The sequence below is a fragment of the Glandiceps talaboti genome, chromosome 10 (genome assembly GCF_964340395.1).
Source record: "Glandiceps talaboti chromosome 10, keGlaTala1.1, whole genome shotgun sequence".
Lineage (NCBI taxonomy): Eukaryota > Metazoa > Hemichordata > Enteropneusta > Spengelidae > Glandiceps > Glandiceps talaboti.
In genome coordinates, this window is record NC_135558.1 from 8,590,879 (window position 1) to 8,611,097 (window position 20,219).

Below are 20,219 nucleotides of genomic sequence, written 5' to 3' on the forward strand. Positions count from 1 at the left end.
TATTTTTTTTCGTAGGTGGGGAGGAACAATTTTGCTGCGTATCAAAAAGCACATTCGACTAACTGCGTATCAAAGGGCATTCAACATACTCCGTATCAAAGGGCATTCAACTTTAATGATAATACGGCCACCATTCATTTATTATTGCCAAATTTCTGAAAATAAGACCACTTAGGAAGACATTTAGAGGTATACAATATCAAACCATATACACGATTTAAAATCACACAATACATGAATATGGTATTAAAATACCAGAATTGAAACAATTTTACTATGCAGTACATATTATCTGCCTATGAAATGTATTTTGTTGTGGCAAAGCTGCAAGATATTTTGCAGATGTGCATTTGGTAAATGACTTTTCTTGAAGTTTAATATGGTTCCAAATAATCACAAATAAAGAGGAAAAAGAAATTGAAATGGCATTATGAGTAGGCGGGACAGCTTACTTTTATCCCTGGCCCTAGGCCAGTCCCCTTGTTTTGATAAGTAGCCATGTCCACACCCAGCTTCCACTATAAGTATTTCGAGGTCGAAACCTGACCACCCTACATAAAGGCCTGTCTACAATAAATACCCACAGACTTTAATATTAATATTGAAAATTTTCACCAGTTTATTTCAATGATATCACATAATCTTCCATACGTACCTCTCATAAACATCACATTTCCAACAATCGTAAATGACCAATGAAATGTATGACCTGCCAAATTACATATTGATGGCTGCTCCAACTGTACACACACAAATTTTGTCTGATGTTCACCTAGCATATACTGACAAGAGTACCACCAGCACGAAGGTACACAGTGTGAGGAGACTGATTTACACTTCTGTAACTTCTCTACACTTACTGGTACATAGTAGAGAGTACCAATAAGTAGGTATGCTGTCATACAACCGAAGGAAAGAAGGGGGTTGTAACTTCGGTATAACATCACCCATCTTCTGGTGTTACATTGATGGGAAATTTGCATGTGTACTGATGGAATATTTATGGCAGCTGACATATTTCTATATCTCCCTGGTGCTATACTTTTCAGTACAACAAAGGCAATTGTCGTTTTAGTACTCACAAAATCTCAAATAAAATAAATTTTTCAAGCAGAATCTTAACATAAGTTTTACATTTTCATTGTTAAGTTCATCTGTACTTTCTTTTTCTTGTTGTGATGTCAACCTCTTCAGTACCAAACAATATTTCCTTTCCAACTATGTTCTTACATATGAAAAGATTCACGTAATTTTTTTAAATGTTAAATTACAAGAATTTCATCCTTTCAGAACTACAGGATTTTTATTTCATTAAAGAGGAAATGATTGGTACTGGAGAAATTAGCACACTTTTTCCCTTCAATGTAAAATTTCTTAGAAAACAAATATGTTAGGTCATAATACCAGCTTTTTTGTTTGTAAATGATTTCTGTAATTGAACTAATTGTAATATACATAGTAGCCTTGTACGAGACAAATCCTATAAATCATATATATATATATATATATTAAATATATCAGTTGTCCACAATCTATGTACATGCACTGATTTAACCTCTAATGAACACAAGGCTACACTGTACAGTACAACGTTCCAATAATGTTGTAAGCATTATTCCGCAAGTAGATGGCAAACATGATTGCACATGACTTTTACATAACATTTGTATCACTGCTGCATGCTGTCAAAAGCACTGTGATATTGGTCTCACTTTAAATAGCTGCCTTATATCCCATATTCAAATGTTTAGTACTGCACTGAGTGGTGTTCTTCCTTTCATTACATGATTCTAAAACTTCTCTCGTTTTCCTATAATTTGTCCAGAACCATCACGAAATATAACATGACAAATATGCATATAGATTCAATAAGATTTCACTATAACAAATTTCAAGCATTTACTTTATCTCCATCAGATCATCTCTTCACACACACACACACACACTCTCTCTCTTTCATAATATCAAAATATATCTAAATATATTCCCCGGCCAGATGTTTTGTTACACAAATCAAATATAGACAATGTGAGAAAAACAGTAAGTGATACACAATAAAAACAATGGCTTTATGATTAAAGTAAGTTTTTGTGCATTCCACAAGTACTGAGTTTGTTGCATTATGTGCAAATAGTTCAGCTGGAGGATTTAGTATATGGAAGACCCACAGTGATATATTGATCTTTGAAAGAACTTAATTTATACCCTCACCATACATTCAGAATATATACTTTATTATCACAGCTTAGCATCATGTGAATCACATTATATAAAGTCAACTTTGTATATTCCATTAAATATAGCTATGAACATACACACATCTAATACTAGTTGAAAACTTAGAACTTACATTAAACAGAACATAAAGTTCAAAATATTTTGGAGTTTTCCCTGTACTTGATTAAGATGAAGCTGTAAACGTTAAAGTGGAAATTTCTAATCTATCATCTCCGGAAAATGGCAACCATCATAAATATCATATAGATGTATGGAAGATCTTAAAAAAACAGCTGAAAGGTTGGTGGTATGAAAAATGCTGCTTGTTATTCCCTAGATTTCAGTTCAGGTAATGCCATCTCCATCACATATAGATTAGAAGATTATGTCAAATGAAAGTTCACAGGTCATTGTCAAACTGTGTACAGAAGAAGTAAATGTTCATTCTAAACGCATACAAAGAAAATTAGTACCTGAAATACAATCGATACAAACTTCTAGGCATGTTTGAGTCTCTCCATCGTTTATTATTGTGAATCTATCTGTTGACAAAGGATGAAGTGCTCAGTCAAAAGTTTCAGATAATAGTTTTCTTTGTGTGTTTGGAAAACTGCTGAAATAAGTTACAAAAAGACGAAGAAATAAATATCAAAACTACAAAACTAAAGTAAAATTTCAAAACCATGTTTGCATTGGCATTGCTTTACACAATATATCAATCTTTCAAAATAATTACATGTATATCTCAGCCTACAATTATTTAATGTCCAAAGAAGACAAAAGCAATGAGTAAACCAGTACTGTAACAAATTAGACATTGATTCAAGGAAGAAATACTGCAACTGAGTTGCTTGTAGAACACTGTAATAGCTAGCTTCTCAGGATGGAAAACAATTTGATTATTCATTCTGTTCAGGGCATCAATATTGCTATAGATGGTTGAATGTTCCTGCCCTCCTTTGGAGATAGAATTGCAAAAAACACTGGGTTTGGAGTGAGGGATTATTGCATAGACTTAAGAATGGAGGGTGATTGATAGTGGGACGGATTACAGGTTAGTCTTCATGAGAAGCTATAGCAGCAGGGATGTAGTTTATTTTATAAGTAGCCCGCCTGTAAAATATGAAAAGTAGGCTGTAATATCTAGAACGGGACTCATAAATCTGCCCAATGATGGAAATATAATGTTTGAAAGTCCTCTGCAAAACATTTTAGATTAGATTGTTGGTTTGGCAGGCTACTAGCCCTAAGCTACATCCCTGACAACAGGTTCATACTGAAATACAATTTGTACAAACTAGGTTTACTCTAAAATTTCAGCCTGGTCAAGAACATGCATATGTTATATGTATATGATGGCCATATAATTGCTACACATCACATGCTAGGGGGACAATATCCTGATATGTTGCCTGATCAAGGCGTGGAATGCTTGATCAAAATATCAATAATGCCCGCAGAGTTCCTCCATATTCGTTTTATGATAAAGTAGGAGTAAAATTTGGGCATGAAAAATAGTTTTCTCACTGATCTGAAATGTGAGGTACAATGACCTCCCATGTACTCCAATTTTTCTGTAATGAAATTAAACCCCAAGTTGTCTGTCTTGCGCTGGTCCCTAAATGACAACCTGTCATTTATCACTAGCCCCAAATTCAACTGATGTTGCTGTTTGTTAATTACATGACCATCATATACCAAACAGAGCATTTTTACACATGTTTTATCAACACATTGATATTGGTTAGCCTATGGTCAAAAGGGCCACCCTGTTACTGCAGAAAATAACATCTCAGCAATTAGCACTTTGTAAATGTTTACATATATACATGTAATTATAACTTAAAAGACTGAGTAAATTACAGCTTCATATTAAACAAGTACAGGTACACTATCTGAAGACCATCATATCATGAACTGTTTGGGCTTTACCATTACATGAAGGAGTGCCATGCAATTCCATTATCTTTTTATAAACAAGCATCACTCACAATCTTGCTGGCAAAATATACATCGTTACATGTGTGCTAGTGAATACTTGAATTCGTTTGTGCATGTACTAGTGGTATTTTCACTGCAACACTGAGAGAACATTACTGCATACAGGTATGCAATTGAGAATTGTTCGCTAAATGTTCATGAACATAAGCAGAGGCTATAGATGTTATATCAGCATAACATAGATTAATTTGGATTTATTCCATCTTGGAGAAATTTGCATACTAGTATGTGATGGACACTAATTTATTACTGCCATAAGATAAACCTTAGAAATCTGTCACTGCCAGAAAATCACAACGAGTTGGCTACCATGGGACACTTTAATCAGAATGTTATGTAAGTGACAACCATTTATGGTTAGCATACATTTCCATTATATTTCAGGTATGCATAAATCTGGAATGATTCGCTCTAACAAAACACCTCAAAGTTGTGGAATGTTCAAGTGTTGGAAATACATGTTTGTGTGCATAGATATAAAATAAGTGTAATTTTCTATGATTTGGAAAGTTTACATGTAAATGTATCATCCCTTGAAGGAAGACCTTGTATACTAGTCTCAGTTACTCAGACTCTTGTGATTGGGGGCTAAACACATCTAGCAAGTGTCTGGGGCATTACATTGCCATCTATTGTAAGGAGCAACATGGCCTCTGTTGAGATCTGTAATAGTCACTGATTTGGACAAAAATTAGTTGATTTTCATTAACTCTGCATATCAGAAATCACAATATAAACTTTTTGAAAATCGTCTTTTTTAGAGTAATGCCCACGGTTCTTTGCAGGGCAAACAGAGAGTCTGGGTAACCAAGACTACCTGTTTACCAGAATGGCAAATGTGATCATTTGATGATCACATTTATGGGTGGTGCTGCTTCCATGGTGTTACCTCAAGTTCAGTTGCATTATCCCATTTTTACACTGATAGTCAAGCATTGGCATATTTCGTCTTTTACTTTTTTTTCAGAGATCTTTTAAAAATCTAAAACCTTGGGCAGTGAAATAAACTCTTAAAAAAATAAAAATGGTCTTTATAAAATCTTTTTTAAAACTTACAACTTACTTCTCTTTAAAATATTCCTGGCAATCTATATTTCTTTGAAATCGTTTGAAATGGATTACACACACTAGTTTTTCTCAGGATTTAACTGCATTTTCTCTGTACTTTTCATAAAGTGTTTATCACTACCTACATTTGTACAATTTAAACTCTGGATATTATTACTGAACTTGATTGTAGGACAGCACCATTATGGTGATATTAGAATGTATTACATGTAATATATATGCCAGCACCATTAAAATGAGCTTACAATAGCACTCTGACATGTATGGATACAAAGCCCTGACCTTTCACCATAAAATCCTCTCAGTAGGGACCTCAATGATGATCTTCAAACACAAACCCCTCTATCCAAGGTCAGAGGTGTCAACAATGACCTTAAGAAACATCACATCATCTTTGACATAAGCATGTCTGCTACTATCCAGCTGACTGATTGACATGAACAGTGGACATCCAGAGGTGATGTTCATATCATTGGTTGGTCTCTTGAAGGAACTGGATGTCGGATCAGGACGAAATGCATCAATCACATGTTCTCGGTTGTTCTGGTCCAATAACATGAAAGTCACCTGAAAAGTTAACACGATAATAAATAGTAAGTGCTAATTTTATGATTGACGTCACATGTAAAGGCTCATCATTATGTTGGTAAACATTTTCAGTGATTCCTGACATGTTGAGTTTCATCTAATTCTGGTTTTGTACTTGCTTTTCATTGTAAAATATATTGCGCCTTCTTGCTAAGAATAGAGAAAGATACATTTTGGTTGTTATCAATAGAGAGTTAATCATTATGTGTACTAAGATGTACGACAATTCTTACCTTCTGTCTGAATGGCCATCTAAGGAGAGCATCAGAGGGTCCCTTCATGATGACAAAGAAGAGAGATACATGGTTGTCTTTACCCATTCCATCGCCATTTAGATAGATCCGGGCACACATCTTGTAACCATAACGACTGGTGTAGAAACATGGTGAGTAGATTGATGTGATTCTTCCAGACAGAGCGTCTTGTCGCTTCTTATTAAAGTTGCTTATCTTCCAAACCAGCACCCCATCATAGGATGCCATTTCCAAAGACTGGATACGCAGGTCTTGTTCTGCCAAGGTGACATCCTTAAGTGCAATTATGCGATCCTGGGCTTTGATCTTTCTCTCCAGTGATTCCAGCAACTCTCTGTCTTGCCTTCTCTGTCTTTCCAGGATCTGTACCTCTTGTGCACCTCTTTCAGTTTGACTATTTAGCACTGCAACAATACCTTTGATAAATAAAACCATACAAAAACAATTGTAGAGTTTGAATGTGTTATTGATAATTCATATATCATAATACTAGTAGTAATAGTATTAGGCATTCAGTACAGCTGGGATGACTTCACATGTAAATTTAAATGAAAACATACATAAATTGTAATCAGAACTAGTACATATAAATAATACTAGTAGTTACTGTTCATTTAACACCACTGAATAGTTATAAAACTTAAAATTGGTAATATGTATACCTTCATATGTTGTCACTTTGGTTTCAAGTGTGCTAATCCTATTTTTCAATTCCTTTGAGCGTGGCTCCAGTTTCACAGACTGATTGATTGATCCTTTTTCTTCCTTCACCCTGCCTGCAGAGTTGTGTGTAGCAACAGATTTCTGAATCCCATTCTGAAGATCTCTAATACGTCTTTGTAGCAAGTCAATATGTTCCTGGTTGCATTGTTTTTGCCTTACCTGACAAGGTTAATGAAAATAATATAATTAATGAAGTTTACACCTAATAATATAGGGATAGACACTTGAATGGAATTTCCATTTATAAAAGTTTCTGCAGTAAATCATGACTGTTCACTATAAATATCGCTACCATTCAGTTAAGAATTATATGAGCACCAATCTGATTAAAACTCCATGAAGTGTACACCTCGCGATTTTGCCTTTTTTTGTCTATTACGTTTATTGGCTTTTGTTCTTTTGTAAGCGCTCATTACATACATCTGACACAATACCATAGATTTTCCAAAGCCACACAAGAGTGCGGAGTGAATTCCCTCAACCAATGAAAATGCGTAATATGTTGAAACATACAGGTACAGTACTTCGAGTGCTCTGTTCAAAAAGAGCACGAGTACAGAAGATTGGGCTCAGGAAAACCTATGGTATTGTGTATGTAACAAGCGCTCACAAAAGAACAAACAGTACACGTAACAACAGCAACTGTTTTGATCATTCCAAGGCGTCAGTTCGGAAGAGATTGCGTGTCACCTGATTTTCCATTTCTTTAGTGTTTTAGAATGTTCACTTCACACAGGGAAGTGTCCAGCTTTTTTCTGTCATTTGTTGTTCTTTTACAACATGCTGCAAAAGTTGACACATTATAATGGGAACTTCCCAGTCACCAACAATAGAAAACACAATACAGAAGACAGAAAAACCTTTCAGAAAATGCATGGGTTGATGGTGTAAATTTTATTCATTGTTGGGAAACAATAACTTGAAAATATGTCACCCTTCAATGCTTACTTTTGTGCATCTCCCCCTTAAAAAAGTTCAGGAATAAATTTTTTATCTTCACTGATTAATATATGTTATTGCATATAATATTTTCTTACCATTTCGTCACAACCAACACTCTCAACTTTCTTCTTACAGTCCCCCCTAACAGCATCAATATGATCACCATACTGAAGACAAAGAAACAAGCATTATACACCTGTAATATTACCAGACTTGGAAAATTAATATTAAAGTACCATCATAAATGCATGTGATATTAAACTACATTCACAAACACATGTACATGCGAGTGGAATTATACACAATCATATCAAACCAGGCTATAAAAACTTATATCCATTCAAATTTAATGATTTCATTATTGGTATAGCAGCTGAAATTGACGAACACTGTGGATTTCAAATCTTGCAAGCTAAATGATAACGTCAAAGTTCATGAAATACATCAGTTTTAATACTAAATGTGTGGTTTTGGCATCAGCTGAACTCATGCATAAACCAAGAACATCTCAAAAATGTCCAAAATTGTGTAAGGCCAAAGCTAATGTAAAATGTTATTTGAAAGCATATGACAGTCAAAAAAAAAGTCATACCATATGTATATCAATAACTACATAAAGTGCAATAGTGTGTATGTGTGTTTGTAAGACAGAGACAGACACAGAGATGGAAACAGACAGACAGACAGACAGACAAGACAGACAGACAGACAGACAGACAGACATACATACATACACACACACACACACATACACATACATACACGAAAACTAGCTATGCATCTGTAGCTTGGTTGTAATTGTCACCATTTACTAATATTTGCACGTATTACTTTTAAAAGGGAGTGATGTGACTAAATAAAACTGAAATTTTCATTAATTTTTGATAAAAAGACAGTGCCACAAACATAAATATATAGTATACACATGAATTTATTAACGTAGCATATTACAGATACTGCTGCACCTACCTCTTCTCTCGGGATGTTCTTCTTTCCACAGAAAGGACAAGTTATTAGAAATTTAGGACATTTATCATGATGGGCCTACAAAATTTAATATCAATTCATTTCAATGAGAAAATGGCATGATTACATGTACAAAACAGCTGACTTTGATAATAGTTACTAAAACACTTGAAGCACTGAACATCAAGTCTAGTTAGTGTTACAGTAGTACATCTTCAATCAATTATGTATGCTACAGTGTTTAATTAAATATACACAAATGCCCATGCTATTTGAGCTATATTCACAACTACAGTTTTGGTACAAAGCATGAAATCTAAACAGATTTTGCTGAATTTTCCCCTGTTATCATATGCATACAAGATACACATATAAAATTAATGTACAAGAGTGTCTGAAAACACATAACTAGTGGACACAAAGACAAATACTGATGTATCAGGGGCATCCCATGGTTTTTAGTCACATGGGCCCGGTCATCTTTAATTTAAAAATCACATGAAAATACATGTGTATGTATATGAAATGTAAATACCTATAACATATTTAAAGACTTATTAGTTCAACGACTTGGAACAGTACACATGCTACAGGGACTTTCTACACATAAAATATTTCCTTACCCTCAATTCTTTCCAAATGACATCTTCAGCACAATATTCACACTGTACAACTTTCATAGCACACTGAGTGTCAAAATGGTTGGCAAGATTTCTTCTCAGTATTCTCTGATCACATCCTCTTTTGATACACGCTATCACTTCATAGTTACACACTTGTACATGGTCCTAGGACAGTTTATATGGATATGTTATGTCAAATTATAGAAGAATTGACTAAAATGGATAAGTCCACTTTTTTCTTGACTTGCAATCTATTGAATTTTTAAACTCTCTTACATTTGACTGATACCATAATTTTTTTTTCATTTCTTATTCTAAGGAGGATATTGAGACATGTATAGAGTAGACTACCTGTATTCTCAGACACATTTTTAGTACATTTTTTCTGTGCCATTTACATGCTGATCTTCAACAAAGGTTTTACATGTTAGTATATAAATGTTTACCTAAATACGTAAAAATATACAGTATTCATTTCACTATTACTATTTACTTTCATCAATATTGGTTGATTCAGAAGGGATTTTATTCTTAACTATCTCAGTATCACAGACTGCTTAGTCATAGATATAGTACTAAATGTACTAATTACAACATAAAGTGTGCTTGGGGTTGAGTATTTTCAAGAATTTTTAAATACATTAGTGAACATAACATTTACAAATTATACAAAACATTATTAGTTCTGAATATGTAAAAGCTTATATAAAAATAGTTTATCAAAACTTAACACTGATGAAAAAGAGATAATATGATAGATAATCATATCTGATAAGCACGTTTACATGTAATTAGTGAAATCAATTAAGGCCTTAATATATGTACATGTACTCTTGTGAATGGTTACTGTGTTTTTCTCATTTTATATCAAATGAGCAAAGTGGAAACGATTTGTGAAAATGGCCAGTCAGCAAAACAGTGCATGTAAAAATACAAGAAAGTATGTGCAAATGAAATGGGTAAGAACTAATTCAGGGACACTAAAACTTCACATCATCAAAATACAGAATATATGTACATAAATACAGTCCAATCAGTAAACACCAACACCGCACACATATTTCACTTACTCAGATAGGCTGCTTGCGTACTTTAAAAGCGATTAAACTAGAAACAGCAAAAGAAAAACAAATAATATTGTGAAAGCCAGAAGAGAAATTTGCCATATTAACAAATGTGTGTAAAATATGCTTATACAAGCTGTGAAACTTAGTCTAGGTGAGCAGTACAGAACATGCAATCATGTACATCAATTTTAAGCAGCACAGTCTGTACCTGAAGTCTGCTGTCAATATAAAACAATTGAAAGTTTTTGGTGATGAGTAGGGAAGTATTGTGCAGATTATCATGTTAACACTGCATCATACATGCATATAGATGTAAGCTTAATACAAATACATGCAAGATTACTACATGTACCTGTACTTTGGTCAAAATCTGTTACTATTTCATATTATCACATTCATACTTCCTATTATTGATAAGAGTGGACTTGCTATTATAACCGACAAATTCAAATAACATGTAAACAAGTTTACATCATACATGTATACTTTGTAATGTTTACAGTGTAGGAAAGTCATTAGATTTCGATTTACCTCATAATCTTTAAATTTTCCTCTCCAATCACATCCATCATTAATACACTTCACTGTAACAGATCTCAACTCACGCTGGATGGCCTTGTCTGGAAAGCACTATAGATATACCATACATGTACATTTTACTTTTAGATTGTATGAAACAAATAATTTGGAATACAAACTTGGAAATTTTGCCACAATGATGGCATTGTAAATTATAACATGTACATGTAGTGTCACAATATGCACTTTCTTAATAGTTTCTGAGTGACTATTATGTAATTTCTAAAAAGTATTTTTATCTACTTGCCCAACTACCCCTGTTATCTTTATCATATACATCATCATTTGGTTGTTGCTATGGGATGGTCTTGTTGCTATGAAAACCTATAATAGAGTTTTTGTAATAATTTTGCAAGATTGTCATCTCAGGTCCACCTAGCAAGATTGATTTTGGTGTTCATGTCTACACCAATTACCGAGGCAATTGGTCTGGTGGTTTTGACTTTTAAGTCATTTTCAAACACACACAGAGACAGACACACACTTCGGCATGTCTACTAGCACTACTCAATCGCAGTTCAGTAGTGCTACACATTATGCCATAAAATACAACTATACTTGAGTCGTCGACATATGATATCTGTTTGTCACTACATGTCTTCAATTCCCAGTGACAAGGAATCTTGTAATTCTGGTACTGAATGAAAAATATTATCAATTGAGTACTAATAATGCACACATCATCACACTCAGACTCTAATACAAATGTATACACAAATGTACATACATACATGTAGGTATTCTATTTAGTATGGGTTGATGGCAGGGGATACTCTTGTTTTGAACCTTTGCAAGGACTGACTCACCTCACTAGCTGTCATCAGACTTTCTGGTATATCTCCACACTCTTCTTTACACCCAAAGCATACATGACGCCCTGGTTGACTGTGAAAAGATATTTTTAAAACTAGTGATTATTACATATCTTAATGTGAACATCATCTAATCATGCTATGGAAACTCAAAAGATATTTTAAGTAAAAATAAATTATGTGTCACTATTTTTACTTAACATTGCACGAGCAGCAACTGGATTAGGTTTTTACAAATATTTTTATAGTTACAAAAAATTAATGTGTTTTCTGTAGATGTATAATGTATTATACAATAAATCAAAACATGGAGTATTGGGTACAGACCCTAAAATCTGTGCCCTCAGCTAGGATAACAATTTTGATCTCTTACTGTACTACTTATATGGATGAGATGACCACTTATTTATTAACATGTAAAATGTCTAATTATTGGTATTTTGATCATTTTAAGTGAATATATTGCGGTTGTCTGAGTGAAAAATGGTACTCCAGTTATATCTACATGTAGTAGTGTAATTTTAACATGGCCAAAATTCAAAATCAAGCTTTAGCTCAAGATTTTAACCTGTCATGAGACTACAAGTACCTACAGATAATATTGGCCACTATAATTTTAACAGATACAATGTCTTTTCATATGTAACTGACAAATTTTTTTGTGAATACATCTTTGGTTACTTGATGAAAAAATTACCCAGTTGCAGCTTATTGTAAAACTAAAAACCTTCTAAATACAAGAATGAATGAATGAATGAATGAATGAATGAATGAATGAATGAATGAGTGAGTGAGTGAATGAGTGAATGAACGAATGAATTTCATTCTGCTTCTAAATACAACTGGATGTATACTTTTTCATTAATATTAAAATTATAGAATGACCATTCTAATTCCATGAACTTTGGCAACATGCAACTACAGTTACTAGAAATATTAAAAAGTCACACCCAGGCACTGCCTATGGGATATTACATTTCTCTAAAATGTGAACATAGAATAAAAATATACTGACAAACCATAAGAAGTGTTCATAACACACAATGAGAGTGTACATGTGATAAAATACCATGTATGGCTGGTATGTATAACACTAACATTTCACATTAGCATACATATTACATGCATAATAATATTAACAGTCATAATATATATTTACCTTTGAATGGGTTGAATATGACAATGTTATAAAAACCAGAAACAAAAAAAATAAATGCTGGATACATATACAGCATTTACAATTTACCTTAGTATCCCATCAATACATGATCTACAATATCTGTGTCCACAGTTTGTCTGCACTGGGTCTTTTAAGATCAGATGACATGATGTACACAGGAACTTGACCACTGGGGCCGACAGAAATATGTCTTTGGAATAGCCTGGCATTGTGTACTATCTAAACCTAGAAACATAAGACCAAGAATGATAAAATTACTCATGGTGTATGAACAATTACATTGTGGCTCATCAAGGTTTAGTACATGACGTACATACAATGTAACTTCTAAACCATCATTTACAATGTACATGTAGTTCTGTTTGCAGATGCAGTAAGTGAAGATTCAGTTCTGACATTGTCCAGAGAAAGAAAGGGATATTGCCAGAATTGAGTCCTGACTTACTCCATCTGCAAGCAGGACTAAATTATGCGTAAAAATAAAATGACAATGCGTATGTCAGCTTCATCATTGAACACTTTGAGTCTTTCATAAAAAACAAGTCATTGAGAATGACATAGTCCCCGCTATGATTGGGTTTTAAGGAATTATCACTACTCTGATCACACAACAACACTTGTGAACCTAAATCAAACAAACTTAGATATGTTGTGTCTGCTTGTTGGACATGGAACATGCCTACAACAATAAAGGATTGGTCGGGTATGGGGGATCATATCACGATGAAAATGGATATGCACATTATGTCATAGAACACTGTCCTAATACCAACTTTGAATGTGATCTGTTCAAGCATGTCTGAGTTATGGCTTTGGACATAGAAAAATCACAAACAAAATGGCTGCCAGGCGGCCATATTGGATTGTATCACAACAACAATGAATATGCACATGTATGTCATAGAACACTGTCCTAATACCAACTTTGAATAGATCTGTTCAAGCATGTCTGAGTTATGGCTTTGGACATGGAAAATTCGCAAACAAAATGGCTGCCAGGCAGCCATATTGGATCGTATCACAATGAAAATGAATATGCACATGTATGTCATAGAACACTGTCCTAATACCAACTTTGATGAGATCTGTTCAAGCATGTCTGAGTTATGGCTTTGGACATGAAAATTCACAAACAAAATGGCTGCTAGGTGGCCATATTGGATCGTATCATGACAACAATGAATATGCACATATATGCCATAAAACACTGTCCTAATGCCAACTTTGAATGAGATCTGTTCAAGTATGTCCGAGTTATGGCTTTGGACATGGAAAATTCACAAACAAAATGGCTGATAGGCGGCCATATTGGCTCGTATCATGACAACAAATGGGTATGCACATGTATGTCATAGAACACTGTCTTAATACCAACTTTGAATGAGATCTGTTCAAGCATGTCTGAGTTATGGCTTTGGACATAGAAAAATCGCAAACAAAATGGCTGACAGGTGGCCATATTGGATCGTATCACGATGAAAATGGATATGCACATGTATGTCATAGAACACTGTCCTAATACCAACTTTGAATGAGATCTGTTCAAGCATGTCCGAGTTATGGCTTTGGACATGGAAAATTCACAAACAAAATGGCTGCTAGGCGGCCATATTGGATCGTATCATGAAACAAATTGATGTGCATATGTATGCCATTGTATGTTGTCCCTGTACCAAGTTTGAAAATAATCGGTCCAGGCATCTCCAAGAAACAGCTGCAGACGGACGGACGGATGGACGGACGGACACACGGACAGACGGAACCCAATCCATAAGTCCCCGTCCCGGACTTCGTCCGGCGGGGACTAAAAACATGTACATGTAAGGCTATGAAATCACTAACAAAAATGTATTTATATATAATCCCATGAAATCAATATTGGTTTTACGTCATAATGCTCTGAGTATGATTCTGTGGACTAATACAAATTCTAACCGGAGGTGACAATTTGTAGTCCTTGGAATCATACGAGGAGTATTACACCGTTAAACTAACATTGATTCCATGGGTTTATTTATTTATCACATAATTAGGACCATTCATACATTTTTACTACAATTTTAATTGAATTTTACAAATATTGCATCATTTAATCACACTATGTACTTCCTCACGTGTCAAAAAATGACTATGTAAATTACACAGTATGTGATCATGTGACCTGTCGTGAGGTCAATCTTACATTTTTGTACAAGTCAGATAGTGATGTGGTTTCTCAACCAAAGTTATCGTTTGTACTGTCATGTAACCTTCCGATGTACATTGAATATCAAATTTAGTTTTAAAATGTAAGTCGATGTGAACCTCATCTGAAATTGACAGTTGTTCCATTAATTACATTTGTTATATTTGTAGCGGGAATTCATAAGTTTGGAGTTTCATTGCACATACATGTATCATGGCAGGTCGCTTAAAATCATAAATGTGGACGTATTGCCTCAGATGACTTGTATGCATGCACTGTGTATATACTATGCGAAAAAAATTGGTGGTTCTCCCAGGGATGCATTGCGGCTGACACTGACTATGCATGCACCTTCCATATACTACGTGCATTCTCCATGCGCTACCATATTGTCATATACTATATAGTACCACATTGCAATGCATTGCAATATCGTAACAGTAGGCCTGTTGGCACGATTATCATAACATTGTAATGAGTATCGAGGCATCACTGTACCCCTAGAAGAAATTGTTACACTATTTGGAAGTTTGACGCACGGTACGTGATACGGACCACTGATGATATAGTGCAGATGAATTTCCGGGTTGTGGAAGTGCGATTTTGACATTTACATGTATATTGTCGATAATGGAATTTTTTTTTACATTTTCTAAAAAGAATAACTACTTTCCTATGCTTGTTGGTACAGTAACATTCCTAAATCATCGAGTTGAATTCAGAAATCGCGATGTTCGGCAACATGTCAACAAAACATATGTCCAAAGACCAACGTTGGTGGAGGGTCTATGATAAGTTGGCTGATTGAAAATGAACAATATTAAACTAATGGCTATGTTGGTTTTTGAAACCAACAACTGCATAGAGTGTTGACTTTCTTTACTTCTCGTCCATGTCAGAGAATTAGGTGCCATTCAATAAAATAAATTTTTGATGGTCAACACCCCTGGAAAATGACCCAAATCAAGTGTACGTTCGAACCCTGGCCCAGGCAGCCAGTCACAAATGAATCTATCCTGCACGAGCTTATGGGCTTTGCCTAGTTATGATATTATTTTGTATTATTGTAACTGGGTAAAACAGTACCTAAATCTTATCTATGTGTTTACCACATAGATGGTAAAAGTTCAATGTCTTGACCTTGTTTGGCCATGATGATGTTATACATTGTAGGATGCATCCTGGCATTCCCTTGACATGCGCACTAAGAACTTTGTCAGACACTTCTCAAGACAAGAGGCAGTGAACAACGTTCAAGACGTGTCTAGTTTTCATCCTTGAAATCTAGCAGGTTAGTGTACTCATCAAATTCAATAATTATACTTTTATAATTATTGTTATAGAGAAAATTGTCTAACTTGATGATACTTTTATTTGATTCAATTCAATGTAAACCAATTTCTTTACTTTTCTATTAATGACAATTGTGTTTGTTACAAGTTTGCATCTTATCTTTGTCATCTTTGATGTAGTTCACTATAGTTTGTGTAATTGTATTGTAAATACTTTCTTCCATTTTATGAGTTTATAATTATGTTTCAATTGCCGAGTCCGACACTATTGGTAATGGCAGAGATGAGTAGTTTTCCAACAAAGTTTCCAACTTCCGTTGACTGCTAATAGCCATACCAGAGATTCTATTACTCATATAATGTCAATTCCACCCAGCAGGTGATACCTAATACTGTTTGCCAGCCAAGAGTGTATGTAGTGAAGGATGACACTGATCTCGGGTGAAAGTAGATATATACCTCAGCCAAGGGTATGTTGATACACTATTGTACAACTTGTAATCTTTGTTAAGTCAATTAAGTCTTTTGTAATATTTCATTTCCATAACTTTGACTGTTTTATTATGAATAACTATATACTTATTAAGTAGACTAGAATAGAAGAAAACTAGTGTCGATACTGTTCAATTGACCACTTTAAAGTTGCGTATCTCATCCTGGATTATGTTACTGTGACAGTTCAAGATGAGAGAACAGCTGCTAAACTCTTCGTTTAACACTGTTGATATCATGACACACCCAGTGTACGTCTGTAGAGTGAGAGATCATTTATAATCATTGTGTTTGCTTTGAGTTTAATTGACAACAAACCAGACCATAGCAACGTACTGATAAGTTTCAATTAACACCTCATTGTATTTCACTTTGTTTATATATGCAGGTCTTTTGGTGTCTTTGAGGTCATTGAGGTTTCTTAGGTCACCTCTTTTTGTGAGTGCCTTTGGACTTCCTTTGTGTGTATAACATTCCACTGTACAAATAGTCTCAACGGCGTTGGTACTTATATAAACATCTGTGGACGTGTGTCTATCATTTATCCCTGCGTTTCATTATGATCATCCTAGACTAAAATATTACCATCCTGGAATAGAATACTACAGTAGCTCACAAGTGACTGGTTTGAACACATTTCTCCAGTTCTCACCAGCCTGCATTGGTTACAAGTTCATTTGATTTCAGGATTGATTACAAAATTTAAATGATGACACCCTTAGCATATAAAGCTCTCCATGGCTTGACTCAAGAGTACATTTGTGATATTCTCCAGGCATACACACTGAGTGTCGAAGTCACACTCACGTTTTACAACCAAGAATCTGCTTGCAACAATTACAGACAAGCCATAGGCCTATGGAGGTCGTTCATTCCATGGATGTATTAGTGAGATACATCCATGTTCATTCTCACATGTCGTACCCCCCCCCCCCCCCCCCCATGGCTATTAGCCACTAATACATTCGTCACGTGCACGTCCAACTCGGCCCATTTCCAACTCGGCCCACCGTCTGCCAACTCAGCCCACTCTCTGCCAACTTGACTATAGATATTTAGTCCTTCAGTAAATTCATGCGATCTACATTGTATATGTACTAGTATGTCAATCTATAGTGTCTTTACAAGTAGTAGTAGTATACCGATGTCGGTGCGTGGAGCAAAGGATTTTTTCTCTGATTATATGAATATTACTAGTATTTGATATTATCACGTCATCGACTCAAGACCTTGGCTTTAAATGACACAAACATTTTTGTCATGACACGAGTGGGCTAAGTTGGCATGTAAATGGGCCGAGTTGGCATGTAAATGGGCCGAGTTGGCAATCACGCGGGCCGAGTTGGTCCTACCCCTCCAGCCTGATTGATTGTTTTGATTGTTTCAAAACACAACTGAATACTCACAATGTATTTGTTCACCAAAACCTATAGTGTGCTTTAGCCGTTCAACGATCAACCCTATCATGAATAGCTACTTATCATGTACAGTGGTAGATGGAAATCGGCACTATAGAAATTTAACTGATTGATTGACCTTTGGGTCAACATCGTACATACGAACGTCTGCTTGGCTCATGCATGTGATTTGGGCATGGCTGGGTCGGTGACGGATCAACTCGTCCCAATTCCAACTCGCCCCATTTTCAACTCACCCCAACTCTTTACAATATAATTTACCTGTGCATATATGAAATCGAAGCTAGTAGTGACGATGTGAATCGCAATCTCATAGGCAGGGTCTATGATGAGAGTTGGGCAGTCAAATGATCACCTGACATGCGCAGGAGCCAAACATAATAGTTTGTTTTGGTACCATGTGCAAACAAAATGGCGCCGTCATCATCTCATGTGTGTAGTATTTACCTAGTCTTACTTGCAGCATAGACTCTCCACTGTCTATGATATAACAATTCACATAGCGTGAGTATCTCGATGTACATGTTTCCGATCGTCTTAGAGTCAGACACAGTGAGACATTCTCGATGTGACATTACGTCATTACGCCGCCGGTGCAGTGTTGAGTGTAGCTGCAATAATTGTAGCGTTTTTGTGGGTTTTTTCGTCTGTTTTGGTGACTTTTTAAGTTTTAGTGTTTAACCCGTTAGGTGCGGGTTAAACACTAAAACTTAAAAAGTCACCAAAACAGACGAAAAAACCCACAAAACCGCAACAAGACGCTACAATTATTGCAGCTATGTTGAGTGTATCTCAACTTTCCTGTTGTAGTGTTGTATTCGCCAGCTGCATACGATTTGTCCTGCGCAATATAGAAACATGTAACTTACCAAGATGACAAGATTAAATTTTAACTCGTGTTCATCAGTGAGAGCATATAAATTCTGTCCAAACTGCAACTGCAGGATCAAGAGACGTTCTCATGCGTCACACGGTCCGGTTCAACTGAGTGAGAGTGACTGAGTAGAGACTGGTCACATGATGATAGTCTGTTACTTGTTTCCTCTCTGCCCACTGCCGCTGCTACACTCGGCGCTACACTCAGCGCCAGCAGCGGCAGAAAGGAGGCAGGGGACCAGACTAATGAGATGGAGGGCAGCACACACACGTTTAGTCGTAAAGGGGCGTAGTCCCATGGGTATCCAGTAGTACAACATTTTAATTTTTGCTAATTATAGTATCGAAGACATATAATTGATCGACTTAGTTAGGATCCTTTTCCTGCCAATTGTACTAGAGCGAAACAGGAAAGAACGCTACTATATTTTTCAACGGTAAACAATTTCAGCCCGTGGTCTGAACCTGTGAGATGAACGTGCCATATAATATTACTTATAATCATAATACCATTTATTACCCGATACTAATGCACTCGTCACTGAGTTTTATTTATTCCCCATATTTCAAACCATAATCATATTTTAAAATTCTGAATGACTTAAAAATTACAAAGTCCGAAGGAACCTTTGGACGATTAGTTTTATAAAGTTTTCCGCAGTACTAGTACTATCATTTTCTTTCAGATATGGAGTTGCGAAAAGCCACCGTTCTTTAATACAATCAATGATGACGTTGTGATTTTCCCAAATCCTGCCGTAGAGGGTATCGATTAAAAAATGGTTTCGCCAGTAGTGAAGAAATATAGGGTTGGTCTGGTCATAAGAAACCACTCTACCATATTGCGGTTTTTGCATTTCAACGTTTTACAGTTAAAAAACAATAAAGTTGTTTGCAATGATTGCAAAGTACGACAGTGTACCCCCTCTCTTTGAA

General features: G+C 35.3%; 1 protein-coding gene across 1 annotated transcript; it reads right to left on the bottom strand.

Annotated features, from left to right (window-relative positions):
* Positions 1-617: 617 nt before the first annotated feature.
* Positions 618-19,402, bottom strand: LOC144440912 (TNF receptor-associated factor 2-like). The gene is made up of 10 exons (XM_078130367.1): positions 19,277-19,402; positions 13,087-13,245; positions 11,835-11,913; positions 10,981-11,079; positions 9,383-9,547; positions 8,763-8,837; positions 7,889-7,960; positions 6,791-7,010; positions 6,108-6,544; positions 618-5,853 (listed from the first exon to the last, which is right to left on the bottom strand). Exons 2-10 carry the CDS (start codon positions 13,227-13,229, stop codon positions 5,629-5,631), a joined length of 1,515 nt encoding a protein of 504 aa, XP_077986493.1. The 5' UTR covers positions 13,230-13,245; positions 19,277-19,402; the 3' UTR covers positions 618-5,628.
* Between the last annotated feature and the right edge of the window lie 817 nt (positions 19,403-20,219).